The 25,172-nt window shown below is 50.9% G+C and overlaps 1 protein-coding gene across 2 annotated transcripts in view; it reads left to right on the top strand.

Moving 5' to 3' along the window:
• Positions 1-25,172, top strand: part of RGS9 (regulator of G protein signaling 9) — a 73,418-nt gene that overhangs the window by 6,876 nt on the left and 41,370 nt on the right. For both annotated transcript variants that reach the window (XM_078438244.2, XM_078438245.2), the window contains exons 2-8: positions 4,459-4,555; positions 9,672-9,722; positions 11,155-11,261; positions 11,479-11,530; positions 11,792-11,850; positions 13,641-13,717; positions 19,880-19,961. In XM_078438244.2, coding sequence (XP_078294370.2) covers positions 4,459-4,555; positions 9,672-9,722; positions 11,155-11,261; positions 11,479-11,530; positions 11,792-11,850; positions 13,641-13,717; positions 19,880-19,961 — 525 coding nt within the window. The remainder of the gene's footprint in view (positions 1-4,458; positions 4,556-9,671; positions 9,723-11,154; positions 11,262-11,478; positions 11,531-11,791; positions 11,851-13,640; positions 13,718-19,879; positions 19,962-25,172) is intronic.

The following is a 25,172-nucleotide window of genomic DNA, read 5'->3' as shown; positions in this document are numbered from 1 at the left end:
TTTTATTTTATTGTGGGAGCGCCTGGGGGGGCTCAGTCGCCTAAGCGTCCGACCCTTGATCTCGGCTCAGGTCATGATCTCACGGGCGGTGAGTTCGAGCCCTGCGTTGGGCTCTGTGCTGACAGCGCGGAGCCTGCTTGGGATTCTCTCTCTCTCTCCGTCTTTTTCTACCCCTTCCCTCCCCCCACTAGATAAAGAAATAAGCTTAAAAAAATAAAAGTTTTACTTTATTATGGTAAGAACACTTACCGGGAGTACTCCCCTCTTAAAATTTGAGTGCACAAGCAGCATAGTTAACAACCGTCTATTGTTAATAGACACAATATGGCAGAGCAGATCTCCAGAGCTTATGCACCTTGCTTGACTGAAAGTTGTTGGTTGGCAACCCAGCTCCATGCAGAGGAGCTGCATGTTGTTGGTTGGCAACCCAGTTGATAGTTGTTGGTTGGCAACCCAGCTCCCATTTCCCTTCCCCCAGCCCCTGGCACCACCATTCCACTCTTTGATTCTATGAACTTGCCTGTTGGGTACCCCACGTAAGTGGGATCATGCCGTCTTTCTGTGACTGGCTCTTACTCCGCCTAGCGACGTGTTCTCCGGGCGCATCCTTATCGTGGGATACCGCGGGATGTCCTTCTTTGTAAAGGCTGACTAATGTCCCATTGTATGTCTGTGGCACCCTTTGCCTTGTTCACTTGCTGATGGACGTTTAGGCCGTTGGCCCATCTTGGCCGTTGGGAACGATGCTGCAGCGAACCCGGCAGTGCTAATATCTCTTCGAGATCCTGGCTTCGAGTCTTTTCAATGTGTACCGGGAAGCGGGGTTGCTGGGAATTCTAGTTTTAATTTTTGGAGGAACCTTCATACTGTTTTCCACTGCAGCGGTACCATTTTGCATTCCCGCCAACTGTGCAAGAGGGGGCCAAGTTCAATCTCTTCGCTTCCCTGTGTAGAGAACCCTGGGGCCTTCTCAGGCCATCCCTCCCTTCCTATACACCCTCTATGTTTTTTTTTTTTTTGTGTGTGTGGGGGGATCTTCTCAGTTATCCTTTTCTTTTCCTGGCTATTTCTTTTCCTATTCCAGTCAGCACCTTGCCTATTTTTTTGGTGCCTAATTCAGCCTGCAACTGCTGTCTACTGAACACTCTGTGCATAGCATGATACCAAGTGCTTTAAGCGCTTCATCTCATGTAATCTTTGCAACATCCCTCTGATGATATAGGTACTTTTGTCGTCTCTGTATTATTGTCATCTCTAGGTTATAGAAAAATGAGTCTTAGTGAAATTTAGCAATTGACCTGGCTTGTATATTGAGCAGGGATTTGCACCCAGATCTCTAGCATTTATCTTAGTTACCCTTTTATTTTTATACACGTGTCTTCCCAATCCTCCGCGGACTTGGAGTATGTTTTCTACCTCGTTGTACCCCCCACAGTGCTGGGCGCTTAGTAATGCTTGATAAATACCTGCATTTGCACGGTAAGTAGAGCAGGGTTTTTATTCCCGGGCATCTGAACACAGCCCTGCGTGCCGAGTATGAAAGCTGCTGCTGTTACTGATTCAAACCATAACCACTAACACACATGTCTCCTGACAAAGTATATATCTTCATGCTTATTGTACATCTTTACGAGTCTATAACATTTGTCTGGCCTCGTAAAGCATTTTTTGCCTGATTACTTAATGAGATGCTAAGAGATTACAAAACTGTGTCAATTACTCGGGCACATACTATCAGTGTCCCCATTTATGGTCCAGGAGGGACGTTCAGAGAGGTTAAGTGAAATCCTGCAGTTGGTAGAGAAATGAAACCCCACGAAGCTGCCAGAATCGCGGGCTTCCCTTTGCACTCACTGCAAGCACTGAGCAGAGTCTAAAAGGTAATTGTGAAGGGCTGCACAGAGTGGGGGAGTGTTATTTTATTAAAAAGCGGGAGGACGATGATATAACCAAGTTAGTGAAATGGAGGGGAAGCGGGTGGACCAGTGACCTGTTTCGGTTTGGGTGGCGGTTGGGATGCAGACAGGTTGGGTTTGAGATGCAGCCCTTCATGAGGATACAGCGGGCTGTGGGCGGGGGGAAGGCTTCTGGCCACAGAAGGACAGGAAAGGTCTGTGTTCCTACCTTTGTTCCTTCCTTCGTATTTCATGCTCCTGCTCCTGCTGCTCCCGGAGCCTGGAATGCCATGGCCCACCATTTCCCCCACCCTCTCTGATCCCTGGTTCCTATCGTCTTTTGAAGACTCACTCCGAAAGTCCCCGCTGCTGATCCCTCCTGGCACTACTGTGTCCTCGTGATCCCAGGAACTCACCTTTGCCATCACACTTCCCGTGTTGTCCTATGATATCCTTGTGCCAGACGGTGCGCTCCGTGGGCTCAGGGGCCACGTCGCCTTATCTTTGGTTTTCCTGAGTCCACCATGGCTGGTTGTTGAGCGACTGACGGACCCTTGCAGGCACCTGGCAGGCTTGGGGATACATGGTTTCTTCATGAGTAAGCGGTTTCCTGGGGGAACATGGAGCTCGAAACCTCTGCATGGGCTTCGTCAATTCCCATCGTAAACATTGACAAGAGAAACACCTCGGTTGTCTTTTTTTTTTTCCTATAGCTCCACTTTATTCTTTTTTAATTTAAAAATTTTTTTAAATTTACATCCAAGTTAGCACATAGTGCAATAATGATTTCAGGAGTAGAATTTAGTGATTCATCTACATATAACATCCAGTGCTCATCCCAGCAGGTGTCCTCTTTAATGCCCCTTGCCCAGTTAGCCCGTCCCTCCGGGTTGCCTTTTCTAAACTGTGCCAACCCATCCGGTTTGTTTTAAAATATCCTTCAGTTGACTTTACTTCTGTTTAATTTTTCCAAGTGGAAGACTATTTTTTTTTTTTTTTTAATAACAGTTTAAAAAGTACTCTAAAGACCACCACGGGTGTCCTTGTGTCTGTCTTCCTGCGGTTCATTCTTCCTCGGACGGTTCACTGTTTCTGTTTGTTTCAATCTCTCTTCGATAGTCACGACTGATTCTTATCTCTGACCTTTATCTCTTTCCAACTTGAGGCCTTCATTTCCCATCCCCTGCCTGACCCTCTGGCTAGCTCGGTCAACGTTCAAAAGCAGAAGCGTTTGCTTCCAGAAGGTGCTCCTTCCTTTCCATTTTCTCCATTTTCTATTTGGGTAACTGGCAACTCTGATCACAGGAGTTACAGACTTTGCCCCCCTCACTGAACAAGTCAATCACTTGCAAGTACGGTTCATTCGAGTTAACTAGGGCTCTAAAAGCCACGCCTTCCTATTATCTTTCCTGCCGCTGTCTTCATTTATTTATTAACTCATGCATCAGTCGCTTATGGAGTATCACCTGTGTGTCAGGCTCTATGCCACGCAGTCATAATACAGCCTCAGACAATAACAGACAGAAGACCTGCCCTTGAAGAACTTACTTTCTAGGATCAAGAGAATCATGCAATAAACAATGTAATCACTAGGTAGATAGTTTCCTCGGTTAGAAGCTGAGCGCTATAGAAAAAGCGAGTAGGAGGTCAGGAATGCCAGGGGTGGAGTTCAAAGTCGTAGCATTAAGTAGGATGGTCTCAGGCCTCCCGAGAATGTTAGCTGAAGAAGGTGGTGAGCGAGTGAGCTACGTAGGTTCTTGGGAAGAGTGGTGTAAGCACAGGGACTAGCCAGAGCAAAGGCCCCGGGGCAGGAGGCTGGTATACTCTTGGCATGGCCAGAAAGCAGCAAGGTGGCCATTGTGGCCGGATGGGAGGCAGCCAGGTGGGCAGCGGTAGGAGAAAAGTCAGGGGGGAAGGGGTCCCGGCCACTAGAGCAGTAGGGGAACTTTGCCATTGCCTCTGAGTGGAATAGCCTTTGCAGGGTTTTGAGCGGAGGAGGGACATCTTCCAGAATAACTGATAGACTCACCCTGGCTGCTCTCCTGAGAGGAGACCACGGGGCAGAAGTGGCAAGCATGGGAGCCCCACCATTTCTTGCCTGGACCGTTGCAGTAGCTTCAAATGGATGTCCCCACTTGCGCCCACCCTGGCAAACTTCTTCATGCTTCAGTGTTCTTCTGTCCGCCGTGGACCACACTTCGCAAACGTGGGCTGGATGACGCTCCTCTCCATCAGTCACTGCTGGAGCAAAATGCACGCTCCGGGAATGGCATTCGAGGCCCATTGTGATCTGGCTCCCACCTGTCGTTCCGGCTTCGTCTGCCCCTGTTTTCTGTCCCTCTCTCACCCCGGGCACTGTCGTCCTCCTGTGCCTCGGCTCCTCTTGTCCTCTCACTTTCTGTCCATGAAAATCCCCTTCTGCTAAGTGCCACCTTCTCTCTTAGGCCTGCGCAGCGTCTCCGAGTCAGAACGCATTTCTCTGGGCTCCCCAACCCGGCGAGGGTGCTTGTGTCTGTGAGAAAAACGGTTCCGGTCAGCCAGCCTTTTGGGTTCTGTTTTGCAGATTGAAGCGTTGGTGAAGGACATGCAGAACCCAGAGACGGGGGTCAGGATGCAGAACCAGAAGGTCCTGGTCACCAGTGTCCCTCACGCCATGACAGGTAATGTATCCTGTGACTCAGTCTTGGCCTCGAACCATCCACACGCAGGGAATGGTGGCCCAGAGCTCAAGGTCCCAGTTCAGCCCGTGGCCTGTGTTTACACATAAAGTTTTATTGGGATGCAACCACGTCCCTACTTGTGTTTTATCTTTGGCTGTTTTTACGCCACAGTGACAGTTACACAGTTGTGCAGAGACTGAATTATGGCCCCCCGAAGTGAAGATATGTACAGCCCTTTAGAGGAAGTTTGCTGATTCCTGGACCACAGGCTCCTTCTGAGGAAGGGGTCGGAAAGGAAAGGAGAAAAAGAACCAATGGGGCACTTAGTGAAGCCATCCCTCCCGGGAGGTCATTTAAAAAGCTTTTACTGCCGCTTTCTGTTTGCCTTGTTTTGATGAAATCAGGTAGCATGAGGAAGAAAAATACTATCTGGCAGAAATAAATTGGTCTTTGTTCCACCCTGGTCTGATTCACGCTGACATCTTTCTCTTTTTATTAATTAATTAATTTTTAAAAATTGGGCTCCAAGTGAGTTAGCATACAGTGTAATAATGGTTTCAGCAGTGGAATTCAGTGACTCATATAACACCCAGTGCTCAGCCCAAGAAGTGTCCTCCTTAATGCCCATCAGCCATTTAGCCCGTCCTCCCAGCCCCTCCCCTCCCGCACCCCTCAGTTTGTTCTCTGTAGTTAAGAGTCTCTTATGGTTGGCCTCCCTCTCTCTTTTTATCCTATTTTTCCTTCCCTTTCCCTATGTTCGTCTGTTTTGTTTCTTAAATTCCACACATGAGTGAAATCATGTGATATTTATCTTTCTCTGACTGACTTATTTCGCTTAGCATAATACACTCTAGTTCCATCCACATTGTTGCAAATGGCAAGAATTCATTCTTCTTGATTGCCAAGTAATATTCCATTGTGTGTGTGTGTGTGTGTGTGTGTGTGTGTGTGTGTGTGTGTATACATACCACATCTTCTTTATCCATTCATCGGTCGATGGGCATTTGAGCTCCTTCCATAATCTGGCTATTGTTGATATCACTGCTATAAACATTGGGGGTGCACTTGCCCCTTCGAATCAACATCTTTGTACCCTTTAGATAAAGGATATAATAGTGCTATTGCTGGGTAGGGTAGTTCTATTTTTAATTTTTTGGGGAACCTCCATACTGTTTTCCAGAGTGGCTGCACCAGTTTGCATTCCCACCAGCAGTGCAAAAGAGATCCTTTCTCTCCGCATCCTTGCCAACATCTGTTGTTGCCTGAGTTTTTTTTCAAGTTTATTTATTTCTGACAGAGAGAGAGAGAGACAGAGAGTGAGTGAGCGTGAGCTAGGGAGGGGCAGAGAGAGAGAGGGAGACCCAGAATCCGAAGCAGGCTCCAGGCTCCGAGCTGTCGGCACAGAGCCCGACGCGGGGCTTGAACTCACAAACTGTGAGATCATGACCTGGGCTGAAGTCGGACGCTTAACCGACTGAGCCACCCAGGCGCCCCCTGAGTTGTTAATGTTCGCCACTCTGGTGTGAGGTGGTATCTCATTGTGGTTTTGATTTGTATTTCCCTGATGATGAGTGACGTTCAGCATCTTTTCATGCATCCGTTAGTCATCTGAATATACTGGCATCCTCCTTAACCACCCCACGGGATGGCGCCAGTGTCTCCTTTCTCTGGATGTGGGATAAAGGGGCATCATTTGAGGACATTGGCAGAAGGGACCGAACCACAAAAGAAGAATGAATTTTGATTAATGGGTCGCATATGTCGTACGATTTTGGTTTTTTGGTCAAGAGCGTGTTTCCTACCGAGACATAGTGTCTGCAGAAACAGACATCTTCTCAAAGCGCAAGCCTGGGACTCACCACTCTGTTCTGCTCCTTGTGAACCCTCACTCTCTCCCCCCGCCACGACCTCACTCTTTTTCACTCGAGGTGCCCTGGTCCTGGCAGAGATAAGCTGGCTGACACTGTCCTGTTTCCCTTTCTATCTGCTTGGAAGAAAGAGTGCCCCCACCATCAGTGTATCATGCAGGCTTCCATGAGTGCAAGCCACAGAAGACCAACCTGGCTGGTTGGAGCAAAAGAGCAGTTGACCCAAACGGAACAGAGTAGCTCACAGAAGAAAAGGAAACTGACGAGCCACCCCCGGGAGAGGCTAGGAACCAGTGTAGCACAGGCGCCCAAAGAGCAGGAATAAATGGGCAGACTCCCTGCTCAGGGTGGTCCTGCTTCCTCCCAGCCTTTAAGATGTACGGGGGGGGGGGGGGGGGGGGGGGGGGGGGGGGGGAACCGGGACCATTCTTCCGAAGGCATCCCTGCCCCGCCCCCCTCCGCTCCTGGTTGTCATTAATTGTGGCCTGGATTCTCCACTGGATTGGGAAGCCTTCACATCGCATCTTTCTCACCTGGGTAACCCCAGTGCTTAGCAGAGCTGCTGGTCAGGCAGGGGGGGGAGGTTTAACAGAAGTTTGCTGAATGCGTGAGCCGGTGCTGGCCTAGCGCTGTGCAGAGAACACTGGACGTCGAGGGGCACCTGGGATTGAATCTTTCAGGTGCCTTTTTCAAGCCGTGTAGCCCTTGCCTCAGTGTTCTTATTTTAAAAGCAGGAATAGTGGGGGGCGCCTGGATGGCTCAGTCGGTTTAAGCATCTGACTTCGGCTCAGGTCATGATCTCAAAGCTCGTGAGTTTGAGCCCTGCGTCGGGCTCTCCGTTGACGGTGCAGAGTCTGCTTTGGATCATCTCTCTCCCTCTCTCTCTGCCCCTCACCCGCTTGTGCACTCTCTCTCTTTCTCTCTCTTAAAAATCAATAAATGAACATTAAAAAAAAAAAGCAGGATTTGCAATCCCTGTCTACGAGAATGATGGCGGGTGTTAGGTGAGATAGTACTGTGCACGTGGTCAGCAAGCATGGATGCTTGATGTGTGGTGACAGCAGGCGATTCCCCACACTGTGTCACTTAACACCCACAACAAAGTTAGGGATAGACACGACCATCCGCATTTTGCAGGTGGGGCCATGGAGAAGCAGAGAGGCTCAGCAACGTGTCCCCGTGTCACTACACTCACACGTGGCCGAGCTTGGATCTGATCCCAGCTGTGTGACTCCAGTGTCCATACCCTTACCCACTGTCAGTGCGCATAAGCTGCTCTTTTTCCTTGCACACGGGGCGCCCGTGGTTCCTGGATTTGGCCGAGGCGGCCGACCCTGCCATGTGTTCTCTTGTTCCTCCTGTGTGGGTGAATTTCAGCTGCCGCTGGAACGGGTCTCAGGGAGAAGCCTTGGGTCCTGCATCAGCACTAATAAAAGCAAACCGGGTAATCAGTCTCTAACTCCTCAGATGGCAGGTGACCCAGGACTTCTGGGGATGACGGTGGCTGACGCGGAGGCTGCCACGCTATTAGCATAGACCACGTGGTGCCGATGCCGGTGGCTCTGTAATCCCATTTGGTCTATTTCGGGAAGCAGTCAAGTGGATGAGAAAACCCTCGGCTCCTTGGTGGAGAGCGCTAATCAAACTGCTGTCTGCTTGGGTCTCTCTCTCTCTCTCTCTCTATCTCCGTCTACATGCCTCCCGAGTAGCATTCAAGGAAACCTGGGGTGGAAAGTCTAAAACATCCAGTCCTAGGATTTTAAGGAGGATTTTAGATGAAGGCTTTTGCTTGAGAACAGCCAACCAGGGGTGAATAAAACTAAGAACAATAGACGAGAACCCACTGGAAGCGAGAACGGTGGGCATATGGGCAAGGACAGAGATAATGTCTGAATGTTTGTGCCCCAGGGCATGGATAGGAAGGTAAGAATTACAGGTTGTCCATCCTAAGTCATGCTGCGGGCAGGTAATTAAGCCCAGAGAGTGTGTGAGTGGGTGATAAGGGCCTTCCCTGGAAGGCCCCAGAAGAAATGCCCCTTCACTGGCTCTGAAGAGGGAAGTATCTATCGCGGGCAACAGTCCAGCCACAAGGACACGGGCATTGGGGTCTCAGACCCGGATCCTCCTTCTTGATGTGTGCTGTGGGCCAGTTCTCATGCAGGCAGGGGTCCAAGGTTGGCCTGTGAAGTTGCTGGAAAATGTGGTTATTGCTGTTTGCCAGATGGTGTCTGGTGAAGGGTGGTTCCTTCCAGGACATCTCATCTTTCTTCAGGGGAACTATTGCCTTCCTCGTACAAGGAGTCTGTTCCACTAAGGGGGTGCAGGGCCCAGGTTGAGGAGGAACCACACAGCTCCTTGGGGTCCTGCAACAGTTCTGGATTGCTTTTGGAACTTGGCTCGCTTTGGCCCTTAGATAAATCTGAATCCTTGGGAGATGGGCGGGAGGGGGTGCTTCTTCTCTCCTGATCTTGCCTGATCTCATCCCTGTCTGCCTCACCTGCTTTTTTTTTCCCTCACCAGTCTTCACTCTGCATTATTGTTCCCAGGCTGGCCCCTAAGACCTGCCGAGCCCAGGGCCTGACTGCAAGTGGTGTTCCCATTCCATTGTCTGAAGTTATAAATCAATTCACAGAGTATTACTAGAATATGTCCCACCCTCCTGCTTCGACCAGAGTACTTTCACAATGACCTGAGAGGCCAGGTCTGAATTTTGAATTTTTGGACTCCTCAGAGTTCTGCCTGGGAACTTGGGAGCCGGGGAGAACCATCCCCTACCCTTGGCTCATTCCCACTTTTCCTCCCATCCCTGGCTCTGATGTCCCTTCATGTGACCAGGCTCCATCTGGAGCCCCACAGGCAGCATGCCTTGGGTCTGCTTTTTTTCAGGGCTCAGACTTAGGCTCTCTACTTCCTACTTGATAAATACTAGTCCATGCACAAATTATTGTAAGGTAAGGAAATAAGCACCACAAGAGAGGTGAAGATTGAGGGTGTGGGGGGATGTTAAGCTGGAAATCTGGCCGGAGTCAGATCGTGGACGACCCTGAATTATGGGTTGTGGGGTTTTGGGTTGAACATAGTGACGGGGGTGTGGTGGAGGGGAGGCCCTGAAAGTTTTGAGCCGATGAGGGATGAGATCACAGCTGAGCCTGGAGGAGACCCCGTGGGGTAACAGCGTGGAGGAGGGTGTGGAGGTCGGGGGCTGGGCTGGGAAACTCTGATGATGGCCAAATACCTCTGGTTTGCAGGCAGTGATATTCTCCAGTGGATCGCCCAGCGGCTTTGGATCTCCAATCTGGGTGAGAGCTCCTCAGGCACTCCGTCGACAAGGACCAAAGAATCTCTGGAGGCCAGAGACTAAATGGAGGCTTAGCCTCCGTCTCTGAGAAATTGACATTGGAGAGACAAGGCATTCGTGTGAAAAACAACCAGAATCAGAAGCGAAGGCGTGACAGATAATTGGGGAAGAAAAATGGTTGTTTCATTCAAAATATTGGGAGCACGTAAATCACAGGCAACCGGGGAAGAATCAGTCAAGACAGAAGTCTTGGAGGGGTGATGCACACATACAGCTGGTCTCGAAAGAAGGGCCGCTAGCGGACTGTGGAGGGGAGTTCCGAGGGTCTGTCTTCCCAGAGGGGAAACCAGCAAGAGCAGTGGTGTAGAAATGGACTGAATGAGACAGAGAGGGGGACGAGGGGGAAATTGGGACCAATGACTTCAGCTGGGTATGGAGGGCAGGGGAGGGACAGGCGTGTAGCTGGCTTATTTGCAGATTCCAAGTTTCGTCTGGGAGGCAGCCAATAGGAGGTCATGGGGGAGTTTTGAGCCATATGTGTGATAATCATATGTAAACTAGGATGTTTGCAGCACTTTGAGGGATGGGTTGGAACAGAAGGAATCTGAGGCACAGACTTCCCACTAGGAAAAAAGGCTCTTGGTATCACATGGCATAGAAAATGAGACTTGTCTACGATGGGGGGGGGGGCAGGGAGTGAGACATGAAGAAGGAGGGATGGGGAGAAAGTCTCTCAAAGCGTTGGCGGCTGAGATACAGGAGGGGTTGTGGGTTGGGTCCTTGGGCCCGAGGACGGCAGGGATAGAAAATTCTCTCGATGATGGCAAGACACCTGCTTCATTGGTGACTCTGAGAAAGAGCCAGGAAGGTTTTCCTTTAATTGATGCAAATCCAGAAACAAGGCTATGTTTCCAAGCACATTGGAGGTGGGCTAGGTAATAAAGTGAGGTGGGGAGGAACAGGGGGGATCCGTACCTAGGTTGCTGGTAGAATGGAGCTTGGGGATAGAAGTTGACAGTAAACATGTCCTCCTCTTTCCTTTCCTTTTTGAGGGAGGAACTCTCTGGTGGTCAGAGACATTCTCTCCCTGCTCCTGGGGACTTCTCCAGACCCAAAGGGCCCAAAGAAGCTTCTCCAAACATCTTCAGTGGACCACCTGTGATACCCATGAACATTTGGGTTCTCTGGTTCCCCCCAGACTTATGAGTTGTCATTCTTGGGGGTCGAGCTGGGGAAGTCTTCCTCTTACCATGCTCCCCAGCTGAAATTTGCCCATAGCCAAGTTCAGGAACCACTGTCCTCTCTCCTCAGATGAAGTGCTGTTTGGATGAGGCGCCTCTCCTGGAGTTTGGGGTGCTCTGTGGGGGATGGGCAATGAGCTTCTGCCTTCAGCGTCTGCTGTTAACTTCCATGTCTTAACTGTTTCTTCCCAGAGGCACAGAACTTGGGCAACTTTATTGTCAAATATGGCTACATTTACCCTCTGCAGGATCCCAGGAATCTCGTACTCAAGCCTGACAACAGCCTCTACCGGTTTCAGGTGGGTCTTGGCCTTGACCTTGGTGTTAATATGGGATTAATCTTATCTGAGAAGGTAATTGCATGGCTTCATATCCTCACAGATCAGAACTTTAGAAATGGTGGGGGAGGGGGCTGAGGTCGTTTCATCTCAAGCCACAGGGCTGGGGGCCCAGGGGGACAGTCAACAGCGTGGGTTGTAAGCCCACGCTTACGTGCTTTCCTGGTTTCTTTTATAGACGCCGTATTTCTGGCCCACCCAGCAGTGGCCGGCTGAAGATACAGACTATGGTAAAACTCCATCCCCCTATGCCTTTGGTAGTGCTCAACATGCTGCTTATTTACTTGCTGCACCTTGGTGACGTTTGTCTTACTGTCATCATGACCTTTATGTCCGTTCACATCTGTATTGGGTGTGTTCCCAGGGAAGGGAGCAAGGATCTGCTGAAACTTCTCCCTACCAAGCCAAGCACAGCAGCCTTGTGCAATAATGGCGCAGATGCAGTTTTAAAATATGGTGATGATGGAAAATGTCATTGCTTTCTTTTGCAGCCATCTATCTAGCCAAGCGAAATATAAAGAAGAAAGGGATTTTAGAAGAATATGAAAAGGTACAGACATGCTTTCAAATATAAGTTATTATAATTGGAATAAAGTCTTGAGCTGTTTTTTTTCCTCTTCCCCCTTGGTTACATCATGTGTACCCTCATCATCCATCCATCCATCATCCATCCATCCATCCACCCACCCATTATTTATTCATCCATCATCCATTCATCCATCCACAATCTACCCATCCGTCCATCCACCATCTATCCATTCATCCATTCACCGTCCATCCATGCACCATACATCTATCATCTATCACCTATCCATCCACCCACCCACCGTCTATCCATCCATTACCCATCCACCCACCTACCCACCCATCCACCATCCATCCATCCATCCACCCACCTACCCACTCATCCACCATCCATCCATCCACCCATCCACCCACCCACCCATCCACCATCCATCCATCCACCCACCCATCCACCCATCCACCATCCATCCATCCATCCATCATCCATCCATCCACCATCCATCCATCCATCCATCACCCATCCATCCATCATCCACCATCCATCCATCCATCATCCATCCATCATCCATCCATCCACCATCCATCCATCCACCCACCCATCCACCATCCATCCATCCATCCATCATCCATCCATCCACCATCCATCCATCCATCCATCCATCACCCATCCATCCATCATCCACCATCCATCCATCCATCCATCCACCCATCCACCATCCATCCATCCATCCATCATCCATCCATCCACCATCCATCCATCCATCCATCACCCATCCATCCATCATCCACCATCCATCCATCCATCATCCATCCATCATCCATCCATCCACCATCCATCCATCCATCCATCCATCACCCATCCATCCATCATCCACCATCCATCCATCCATCCATCATCCATCCATCATCCATCCATCCACCATCCATCCATCCATCCTTCCATCCATCCATCCATCCATTCATCCATCCATCCATCCATCCATCCATCATCCATCCATCCACCATCCATCCATCCATCCATCCATCACCCATCCATCCATCATCCACCATCCATCCATCCATCCACCATCCATCCATATACTATTCATCCATCCATCCATTTGGAAGCAGCTTACTGAAATAAATTCTTCCCCATGTCAAGCTTCAGTTTCTCCTGCTGTAATTTAAGCCCTTGCCTCCGTGGCTACTGGACACACAGTAGCTACTCCCTTCCGTTCGCTGTCCTATTAATGAGACAATTAATATGCATGATAATGGACATTATGTGATAAACAGATGTGAACTTGAGTTTGTGATGGGAAAACAATAGTGTAGCTTTGCTTTTAGGCCGCATGAGTCAGATTTCTCAAAGAACACACGCATCCCTCAAAAGGCTAGATTCCTGTGCAGACAGCAACAATCTTGCTGTGTTTTTATTCTTTACAAATATGTATTTCGAAGGGCCCACATCATACCAATGTTAGGATTTGTCTTTGTGCATTTGTGATGCTCTGTTGTTGAATACTGAGTTTCTACATTTCCCCTCACACGATTCCCCTCTTCCTAATCAGATTTGGGATACATTTATTAAAAAAAAATCCAAGCCAGGGTGTGGCTTTTTGAGAAGCTTTAGATCTTTTTGTGAGGGCTTTTGTTGTGAAGGCTTTTTGAGAATTCAGTGCTACCTTCTGAGTGAATGCCTTCGCAAAGCTGGGATGGGAGATCCTCTGGCTGCGTCTAGAGCCAGGGGCATGCCCTCATTGACTTAGAGCTTGCTTCCTTCTGCACACAGCCTATGTTGTGGGGCTTAGCGTTCTTTTTGTTCTCCATTTCTAGGAAAATTACAACTTCTTGAACAAAAAAATTAACTACAAGTGGGACTTTGTCATTATGCAGGCCAAAGAACAGTACAAGTGAGTGAAAGATCACGTTTGTCTGTTGGTCCTTCCTCCCTCCTTTCCTTCTTTGTTTCCTTTGATCGTAACAAACCTTTATTGGGCTTTTACTGTCAAACGCTGGGCTCGGCATGGGGAATATGAAGGCACAGTCTGGGTTCAGGTGGACGAGCAAACAGGCTGTGATGCTACACTGAGATGAGGTCTCACACAGGTGTCTGCAGGAGAGCTGGAGAAACAGCATTGAACCTGAGGCTGCCTAGGAGGTTGCCGGGGGGAAGGGTGGTGCTGGCGGATGGAGAAGAAGGGCGAGGTGAGAGGAAGGATCTTCAAAGCAGAGAGAACCAGAGTCTGGAATCGGGGGAATGCCCACTTGATGCAGTTTTGTGTAGCTGGAGCAGAGAGCACAGAGCCTGGAACCGAGAGAAGTGAGACCCGACATGTTAGCAGGAGCAGATCGGGAGAGGGTTTAGTGCTAAGGGCCATGGGAAGCCATAAAAAGATCTAAAGCAGATTTGCACAGTAGAACCACCCATGACTGGTCTCATTTGCCTGCCGTCCACTTCAGAACTGGAGCCGGAAGTCCCCGTGAAGGCTCTGCCTTGTCTACGAGAGCCAGATGTCAATGATGCAGAGAGTGAATCCGTCAGGACGATGTTAGGCTGTCGTAACAAACAGCCCCCCAAGCCTCAGGAGCACAAAACCACGGGTTGATTTCTTGCCTGCGCTTCATGTCCACTGTGGCTTAGCTGGGGCCCTGACATGCTTTGTGCCCACTCTGGGACCCGTGCTGAAGAAGCGGCACCATCCGGGCTTCGCCTGTTGCTGGAGTAGAGGGAGGCAGAGCCTGTATGGGTCACGAGCGATGCATGTCACTTGTGTTCACAATTCATTAGCCCAACAAAGCGGCTCCTATGGTGGTGCCCAGCTTTAAACTCCTTTGGGTGGGGATGTACAATCCTACTGTGTGCCTGTGATGTGGGGGAGTCAAGAATACCTGGGGACCAATACCAGATATTACCAAAATGGGTGAGTCCAGTCAGCCTCACTTGCCCAGGCAGGTCCAGTTTCTGGAAGGTCTTCCCTTGCTGGTGCGTGGCTGGGCTGAACAGTGGAATCTCATCAAAGAGCCTTGGGATCTAAGTAGTGGTGGATTGGTTAGGGCTCTCTACAGAAACAGAAATACTAGGATATGTATGTATGTATATCAGAGGTTTATGGTAAGGAATTGGCCCATACAACTACAGAGGCTGCGAAGTGACATGACCTACGGCTGGCAGGCTGGGGATCCAGAAGCCCTGGTGTGATAGGTTCGTCTGGAGGCTAAGCAGCTGGAGGCCCGGACGCTGACGTTTCAGTTGAGCCTGAAGGCAAGGAAAGACTGATGTCCCAGCTCAAGGCCACCAGGCAGGAGGGATCCCCTCTCATTTGGGGGAGATCAGTCTTTTTGTTCCATTCAGGCCTTCAACTTTAAAATACCCTCAGCTGAAAACATCCTCAGGGATACATCCAGAATAACATTTGACCAACTGTCTGGGCACCCCATGGCCCAATGAAGTTGACACAAAATTAGCCATCACAAGAGGGTGAGCGCTGTTATGCAGAGTGCCTGTTAGGGGCGGGGCGGCGGGGGGGGGACATAAAAGTTCTAATGGCAGATGGCTTTATTGCTTCGGAGAGGGACTGTCTGCTCTGAGGCTTTAAATTCAGGTAGAGGAGCATTACTGAGAGACCTGGAGCGGGTCTTTCGCCGCTGACATGTTTCTGCCTGGGTGTGCCTGAGGCAGAACAGCTGCGGGGAGTGCTCTAACCTCCCATCACTTGTGTTTGTTCATAAGGTTTCATTTGGTGAGTTCGTGTACTGCCTCCGTTTATGATGGTGAGAGCAAGTGCTCACAGCAGGAACTCTTGTCACCCCTCACATCCACAAATGGGGAAATGGAGGCTTAGAGAGGTTAAAAAGTCCTTGGCAAAGTCGCTCTTGAGGTAATGGTCAAGGCTGGGCTAGTGTTACTTAGGTCTAGTCGATGCACTAGTTTTGAGTTTCTGCTGGGTTCCACACTGGGCTGGAACCGCCTCATCCTCCTCCACCTCTCTGCTCTGAGCAGGATAGCCCAGCGATCCTGACATGCCTTCCAGGACGCCCTAGCTGTGTGTGCAACTCAGGGCTATTCTCAGTGGCTCCCCCAGGCCCTACCACTCAGACTTGGCCTTAGCCTGGACAGAGCTCTGCGTTGCCGTGTCATAGGGCATCCCCTCCTCCATCGTTTCTAGCTGCTTTGGGATGAGCGATTCCGGAAAGACTCCGTCCTTCTGAGATACTGGCTTTTCCCTACCAATTCCATTGCTTAACTCAAAGGCTGCCTCCGATTTCAGCTCTAGGATGTGCAGCGGCGAATTTTATGTGTTAACTTGGCTAGGCCGTGGTACCTAGACAGCAGGGCCACCACCAGTCTATGATGACACTGTGAAGGTATTTTTTAGATGAGGTTAACATTCACATCAGTAGACTTGGAGTAAAGCAGATTACCTCCGTAGTGTGGGTGGGCCTGATCTAATCAATTGAAGGCTTTAACTAAAAAGGCTGAGGGCTTTTTTTTTTAATTTTTAATTTTTATTTTTTTTACAATATTTACAAAAAATTTAACATTTATTTGTTATTGAGAGACAGAGAGACACAGAGTGTGAGTAGAGGAGGGACAGAGAGAGGGGGAGACACAGCATCTGAATTAGGCTCCAGGCTCTGAGCCGTCGGCACAGAACCCGACGCAGGGCTCGAACTCAGACGGCGAGATCATGACCTGAGCCAAAGTCGGATGCTCAACCGACTGAGCCACCCAGGCGCCCCTTTAATCTTTGTTTTTAATTTTTATTTTTGAGAGAGAGTGAGAGACAGAGTGTGGGTGGGGAGGGGCAGAGAGAGAGAGAGAGAGAGAGAGAGAGAGAGAGAGACATAGACTCTGAAGCGGGCTCCAGGCTCCCAGCGGTTAGCGTAGAGCCCGACACGGGGCTCGAACCCACAAACCGTGAGATCGTGAGATCGGGAGCCGAAGTTGAATGCTTAACCGACTGAGCCACCCACGTGCCCCAAAGACTGAGGTTTTCCGAGGCAGAAGTAGTTCTGCCTTCAGATTGCCTTTGGACTCAAGTTGCAACATCAGCCGTTTCCTGGGTCTCCAGCCTGCTGGCATGTCTTGTGGAATTTAGACTTGCCAGCTTCCTCAGTTGTGTGTTACTCAACAAATAAACTCTGCCCCTATCTATCTATCTATCTAATCTCCTACCGGTTCTGTTTCTCTGCAGAACCCCGATTCATACAAACACAGGGTCTCACCACAAAGTTAGGTTGGCTGTGTGTATGTGTCGGTGGCTCATGAGGTAGCCATTTGGTTATACTGAGCCTCTCAACACAAACCTCTATTCCGAATCCCAGACTCATTGCATGTTGATGTCGCATCTCAAACATAACTTGTTCGTATTTGAATGTTTCGCTCCCTTGCACCCCAAACCTCTTCCTCTAGTGTTACCCCCATCAGTACAGGGAACCCCATTTACCTCCTGCCCACAAGCCCTCATGCCCCCTGTGTAGTCGTCCAGTCCTGTTGCCACTTCTGGCAAAATTCCTGCCACCCTCCTCCTCCTCTGTGTGCCCCCCCTTCCCCTGAGTTGGTTGAACCAACCTCGCTGTCACCCAGGCCATGGCAGTATCCCCCCCAGTTGGCCTCTTTGCTCCCATGTGCCCCTATTTTTAAAATATATTTATTTAGTTTTGAGAGAGAGAGAGAGAGACGCACAGAGCGTGAGTGGGGGAGGGGCAGAGAGAGGGGGAGACCCAGAATCCGAAGCAGGCTCCAGGCTCCGAGCTGTCAACACAGAGCCTGACGCGGGACTCGAACTCACGAGCCGCGAGATCATGACCTGAGCTGAAGTCGGACGCTTCGATGACTGAGCCCCCCAGGTGCCCCTGCTGCCATTTTTGAAACAAAAATAGAGCCCTGTCACCCTTCAGAGTGAGAGATCTCTCAGTTCAAATGTCACATGCTCAAAGAGGCTTTTCTGATTAGTCGTTGTTATTGCACATAGATCATCCTAAAAGTGGTTCAAAACAGCAACAGTCACTTTATTATCTTTCAAGGTTTCTGTTGGTCTGGAATTTGGGAAGGGCTTGGCTGGGCAGTTCTGGATCTGAGTCTCTCACATGGTTGTGGTGAGAGGGCTGGAGCTGGGGGCCCTCAGCACCTGGCTGGGCATTTCCTGCCCTCGTCTTGTAGCCTCTGGACTGCTTGGGCTCCCTCACAACATGGTGGCATTAGGGCAGTCACATTGCTTGCAGGTGGTTGGAAGCTTCAAGGGCAGATATTCCAGTGAGGAGGATGGCAGCTGTCCCACCTTTTAGGGCCCAACCTCAAACATCGCAGTTTGCCATTTCTGACATATTATATTGGGTTGAAACAGCCACAAGAAACCCATCTGGGCCCCAGGAGGGGAGGACATAGACCCTCCTCTCGATGGGAGGAATGCCAAGGAATTGTAGACAGATTAACAAGCTCCACAGGGGCCATCTGAGATTGTGCATTAGAGCACCTGAACTTTTCCTTAGAGCTCATAAAGCAGTATGTAATTGTATTTCTTTTTTTATTTTCTCCTTTTAATATCTTAAAATTTATTTATTTACTTCGAGATAGAGAGCACAAGCGGGGAAGGGGCCAACAGAGGGAAGAGAAATCCCAATCAGGCTCCGTGCTGTCAATGCAGAGCCTGATGCAGGCTTTGAACATGTGAACCATGAGATCATGACCTGAGCTGAAATCAAGAGTCAGACGCTTAACTGACAGAGTCACTCATGTGCCCCTTTCTTCTTCTTCTTTTTTTTTTTTTAATATTTATTTTTGAGAGAGAGAGCAAGAGAGCACAAGCAGGGAAGGGTCAGAGAGAGGGACAGAGGATCCGAAGCGGGCTCTGCGCTGACAGCAGCCAGTCTGATGCTGGTCACAGAAGAGCCAGAGAAGAAGCCAGAAAGGACCATTACTGTAAATTAGCGATCGGCTGTATTCATAAGACTCTCCAGCATTGTGGAAACTCCACAGTGCCTCAGGCCGTCTGTGGCCCATCCTCCTGAGGACTCGGGGTAGTTAACCTGGTGGAAAATCCAGTTAGGCCGGCAAGGGGAAGGAGAAGGGATGGTGTTTATATTTAATTTCCAGAGGAAGTTGGCAAAACACCCTACTGGAATGGCACTCTCCACCCACCTGGCCCTCTAGATGTGATGATGTTATTGACGATGCATTCACTGGTGGATAAATCTGCTGTCTCTGTCTTCTGGAGGGCATGTACGTCATCCCACGTTGCCTGGAAAACCAGCATAGCCACGTGGGTGCAGGTCGCCGTGGAAATAGTGGCAAATGGGGCCCCTGGCACCGTAATTAATGTCGCCCGGCTTCCGTAGGAGGAGAGCACAGCATCATTTCCTATCCATAATGGGAGAAGGGGGAGAGAGAGATAAGAGGGAAGATACATAGCCTTTCACCATAATCAGTTGGGTTTGGAAAAAACCCCGACTTGGCACGAACTCTGTGAAGTGACAGAGCGGGAATGACCGGGAGGGAGACACACACGACCCCCCCCCCCCCCCCCCGCCCCCACCCCCACCCAAGGCCCAGCATCATCCCTGGTAGCAAGCTCTGGCATTGCCTGCTGCCACTTGTCCGGGTGTTGACCACGGTGTTTATTGAAGCAGGGAAATGTTAAGCCAGGTGGTCCAATGTCATCAACCCCGAATGTCGTCCGCACTCGCTGTGGTGGTGAAGGTGGAGGGGATTCGATTCTGGGGCTGAGTCACGGTGGCGTGGCTGCGTAGCAGCACAGGGCTGTCGGGTAGCGCGGTGCTCTGCCCCTTGCTGCCACCGTGACTCTCTGTGGGGCGTTCAGTCTGTCTTTACTTCAGTCCGTCGAGCTGCGAGGTGAGACAAGGTCACTGGGGGGGATTACGTGAGTTCACACGCGTGAGAGGACCTAGCACGTGAGGGTGATATTAGTGTTTGCTGTCATTGTTACGATTATGGGCAAACACAGATGACTTGGAGAGGCGGGGGGAGTGGTCTGGGGCTTTGGGGATGGGCTGCATCACTGAGCAAACAGAGCAAAGTCTCACTGGCCTTGATGCGGCTTTTGGTTTTTCAGGACTGGGAAGGAAAGGAATAAAGCGGACAGGTATGCGTTGGATTGCCAGGAGAAGGCGTACTGGCTGGTCCACCGATGCCCTGTGAGTATTATCCTTCCTGGTCCCACCCATCTGTCACCCTGTCCTCACCGTCCCTTTTGCTGGCTCATCTCCCTCTGGGGCTGGAACTGAATCAGCAAGAGTGGTGGCTTAGTGTTGGGTTAACATCCAGGTGCCTCTCGGTGGAAGAGGAAAGAGACGGCTTGGAAAGAATGAGCTTGTGGCTCATCTGTTGGTCTGTTGGTGTTGGGTCTAAGTGAAGGCAGCCGTGGGAGGAACCTGAATGAGCTTGCCTTTTATAAGAGGTGGAATTGTGTGTGTGTGTGTGTGTGTGTGTGTGTGTGCGCCATGATACCTTGGAAAAGGAGCACGGGAAGAAAAAACTAGAACCCAGGCTCCATGTAAAATGCTGCAGGGAACTGGAAGCCATGCCTTGTGTCTCTTGCTCCCTCTCCGTTTGCTTTTCTAGATCCTTCCCCAGCAGCCGAGGCGGGAGGGGGCTAGAGGGAAGGAGTGTGTGCTGTGCCTCCCTGCTCAGAGCTCGGGGACTTTAAGTGGCCCAGAGAGACAAGCTGCGTATAAGTGACGTCACTTGTTACCGCTGGTTACCCGGGAAGTGGTAGTCCTGCCTCCCGGCAGAGAAGCATGCTGTCCCGGTCACCCACTGGGGTTAACTCTGCTGCCTCAGTTTACTCCAGTGTCAGACCCAGGTGCTGCCCACAGGTCGCTACAGGGATTCTGAAAAGCGAACGCAAATGTCATTCCTCTTCTTCCTCCACTTTTCCTGCCCATCAGGTGGCCGAATTCTCAGAACCAGCACGTGAGCTGGGTCGGTCATGGTGCCAAAGCTTCTGGGGCTTTGAACTTGGAGCTCGTCAGATTTGGGCCATTTGGGCCATTTTTTTTCTACATTCAGAACCAGATATCGCATGCGGTGTGCCATCTGTGGGGGCATCGATTTGCACGCCTCGCTGCTGAGGTCAAGGTCCTGGGGTTGATCCCCAAGAAGCTTGTTGGGCTTTGCTTTGTTTCAGGCTTCCTTCCCCTAGACAAACCAGTTAGCTGACGCCCGACACAGGTCCCCTGGGTGAAGGAGTGCCGACTGGGATGACAGGGTCCTGGAGAGACAGCCAAAAACGCCTTCCCCACCCCTCCCCTTCGTAGCTCAGGAGTGACATCTTTGTTCAGCCTACCTCCTGTCATCTGTTCCTAACCGGGGAGCCTTGGTGAGGATAAGGGCAAATGGCGGGTAAGCCTCTCATCTGGCAAGATGTCCTGGTGCCCGTGGCACTCGTGATGGAGGGGACCCTGCTCCTTGTACGGTGGAGAATGGCTTCCGTGGTACATGCAGAGACTCCGTGGTGGGGAAATAGCTGGGTGACTGCATCTCTTGCGACGTGACATCGATAGGCTGTGCACAGGATCCGCCCCGGGTCTCTCTCCTCCCCTCTGTCCTCGCAACCACGAGGCCTGTAGGGAACAGAGTGAAAACCAGATGATCTGAGTTCTCCCCATGTCTTGGGGAAAGCTCTCAGCCCCCGCCCCAGGCAACTGGCCGAGTGGCTCCTCACGGTATGATGCACAAGTCGCTGAATTTGACAAGGCGACTCTGTGATTACTGCCTCTACCATCACCTGTGCCGCCTCCAACCCACCACCACTGATCCCGCTTCCTCCGCCTCCACCGGCACCATTGTGACTGTTGCCGCCGCCATCATCGTCATCAATCACAGCAGACCCAACTGAGCACATAAGTGTGTGCTGGGCACTGTGCGAGCATCCTTCTGCATCCGTTCCCTCATCTCATCTTTGCAGCCCCGTGTAGAAGGTGGTATTATTAGTCCCATTCTGCTGATAAGGATGCTGAGGCTCAGGGATGTTGCCAAAGTTGCACAGCTAGTGAGTGTCAGAGGAGCTCTCTCTCCGGTCCCTCTGCTCTTATGCCGCCCACGACAGTGTCCCGTGATGTCTTAGCGCATCCGAAGGCCTTTTTGTAACCTCCCCGGTCATTAACGCATCGCATGAATCACTGCTGCTCCAACGAACATGATGCCAGGGTTCCAAGGTACCCAGTCCCTCTTTGATAGCGCCAGGGAGCCAAGTTCGCCATGACGTTCTGGTGTACCCGGGGCAGTCGTAAAACCCTGTGGACGCAAAACTGTTCTCGCATCCAGTCTCCATCAGTGCTGCCCCCCAAGCCAAAGCTGGACCAGAAGTCAAAGATGAGGCTGGGGAGCATCTGGCTCCTGCTCTCCCCAACTTTTTTTTTTTTAACTTAAAAAAAATTTTTTTTAACGTTTATTTATTTTTGAGACAGGGAGAGACAGAGCATGAACTGGGGAGGGTCAGAGAGAGGGAGACACAGAATCTGAAACAGGCTCTAGGCTCTGAGCTGTCAGCACAGAGCCCGACGCGGGGCTCGAACTCACGGACCGCGAGATCACGACCTGAGCCGAAGTCGGCCCCTTAACCGACTGAGCCACCCAGGCGCCCCTTTTTTAACTTTTTAAAACGCTTATTTATTTTTGAGAGAGAGAGAGAGAGAGAGAGTGTGAGTGGGGCGAGGGGCAGAGAGAGAGAGAGAGAGAGAGAGAGAGAGAGAGGGAGACGCAGAATCCGAAGCAGGCTCCAGGCTCTGAGCCATCAGCACAGAGCCCGATGCAGGGCTCGAACTCATAAGCCGTGAGACCTGAGTCGAAGTTGGACCTTTAGCCAACTGAGCCACACCCAGGCACCCCCATCTCCCCGACTCTCTTAAAACACGGTCTGCCTCCCGGTGGAATGTTCCATTTGAGGGGCGTCCTGCTTGAAGTCTGTCTCAGCCTAGGTAGAAATCGAGCAGTTGGACTGACAGACCCACGAAGCCCAGGGGCTTAGGGACTGTCAGACTGTCTCCAGGAGACCCAAACAAACTGTCACCTCAGTGGGAGAAAAGCCAGCCAGGCAAACAAAGCTTTTGGCTCCGTGGAGTCTAGAACCAACTGTGTGTGGACTGTCTGGAACCAACTGTCATAGCGTGGGACATGGCTTGCTGTTACCCAGCCGTCCCCTTGTGTGTTCAGTGATCCGTGAAACCTTCGTGAGCCCTGACTCCGGGCCAGCTGAGGTGGGTTCTGGGCGTAAAACAACTGCTAAAAAGTCCTCAAGCCCCTGCCCATATTAAGCCCTTGGCGAGGATGATCCCACTTACCTGATGACAATGCCGCCCAATAGGGAGTCTCCCCATCGCTGTTATCCCGACGGGGCCGGCGATCAAGGCTCAGAGATGGTCAGTAGGTTGCACAGCACTGGGATGTGAATCCACATCTGTCTGACGAGCTCCCGCTCTAGGAGGTGCGCCCGCACGTGGTCCCCTCTCCCAGCTCGGGGGGTGCAAAATCCAAATCGTGGTAACGGGCTAGCAGCACTGCTCCAGAGGTAAGGCTTAAGTGCCGAGGGGGCACAGCGCGGGGTGATTGGTTAAGGGGGTGGTGGGAATGTGGTGCCAGATGCTGTAGCAGGGATATCAGCACAGACGGAGGCCAAGACCACCCTCGGGATGTGGGTTGGGAGGTGGTGGCTGAGGGATCCGGCCCAACCCCCAACCTGAGCCCAAACGCTACCTGTACCTCAGCATGGATGTGCTGGGGACTGGGTCTAGAAGGGGAGAATGATGAAGGAAAGTGATGTTCCCCTCCCACTTTTTAACCTGCTGCATCCGGGCAGGATGCCAACAAGAGTTACTTGTGTAAGGCAGCAGAGGGAGAACGAGGGAGAACGGTTCCTTCAGAGAAGTCACCTGGGGGCTTTCCGTGCGTCTTTGCTGCACCGGCTGTGACTTCTGGGTCTCTCGAGGATCTGGTCGCTGACGTCTGGACCATGGATACATGAAGGATATGGTCCAGGGATGCAGGTGGTGTGTGCTTTAAATCACGCGGTCGCTTGTCTGAGTATCAAGCTAAATGGCCTTCACGTCAACCGCGAACTCTGTCCGGTCACCAGAGAAAAGAGTAGCTGCCTTCCGTTTCCTGTCAAGGTTGGGCTGAATGTCCAACAACAGCGAGATGGCAAAATAAATTTAAATAAATAAATGGCTTTAAATCTTTTAAAAAATTTTTAATGTTTTATTTACTTTTGAGAGACAGAGACAGAGACAGAGCACGAGTGGGGGAGGGGCAGAGAGAGAGGGAGACAGAATCCCAAGCAGGCTCCAGGCTCCGAGCTGTCAGCACAGAGACCAGCGTGGGGCTCGAACTCAGGAACTATGAGAACATGACCTGAGCCCAAATCGGATGCTTGACCGACTGAGCCACCCAGGCACCTCAATAGATTTAAATCTTTAAGGGGCGCCTGAGCGGCTCAGTCGGTTAAGCATCCAGCTTTTGATTTTGGCTCAGGTCGTGAGCTCACAGTTGTGGGATCGAGCCCTGTGTTGGGCTCCCCAGTGAGCCTGGAGCCTGCTTAGGATATTCTCTCTCTCTCTCTCTCTCCTTCTCTTGCTCTCTCTCAAAAAAAAAAAAAAAAAACAAAACCAAAAAACCTTTAAATATAAGATTATATCCATATGAAGGACCATTGCGATTAAATCATTAAATTACTAAAATAGCATTTTCAAAGGCCATTTGTTGACCTGGGAAAATGGTCTGACGTAGAGCGTTATGTCATAAAAACCGATGGAAAACTCCACATACTCTGATCCAGATGATCAGAAATGCCCTCTCTGGGCCAAGTGCCCCCTAGGCAATGGGGGTATTTGAATTCTAAGCCAGGACCGCCCTCACAGGGCTCGCGGTCTGGCGGGGGGACGAAGAAGGACAGCTTTGCACCATGGGTGTGTACCATACAGCACGCCAGCACAGCGCGAAAGAGGCAGGGGTCTCGAGGCAGATCAGGGCCTGGGAGCACCTCTCCGTAGAAGTGATGTTCCAGCCAGGACTCGTCCCCTGGTGCAGCCTCCTCTCTGTCTTCCCCCTGCTTTATTTTGTTTATGGAACCGTGTGGCATTTTGTTACTTGTTTTCTGTTCCATGCGCCGGAAGGGTCTGAACTGATACGTTAGGGGAAAGAGAGATGATGAGGGAGAGGAGGACAAGGCACAGGAGGGACGTGTGGCGTGTCACCAAGAAGTGTCTGTCAGCTCCCAGCCTGGCTCTGCTCTGGAACGCTGATTCTGGGGATGTCGCCTCCTCGCGGAGCAGTCTTTGGGGGTACAAGGGTCCTTTCCTCACCCGAATTGTGAGGCATTTAGCAAATCGCCTCTTTGGCCGACGCCCAAG

Source organism: Panthera onca, chromosome E1, assembly GCF_046562875.1.
Source record: "Panthera onca isolate mPanOnc1 chromosome E1, mPanOnc1 haplotype 2, whole genome shotgun sequence".
In the NCBI taxonomy this organism is placed as follows: Eukaryota; Metazoa; Chordata; class Mammalia; order Carnivora; family Felidae; genus Panthera; species Panthera onca.
This window is presented reverse-complemented; position numbering and strand designations above follow the sequence as displayed.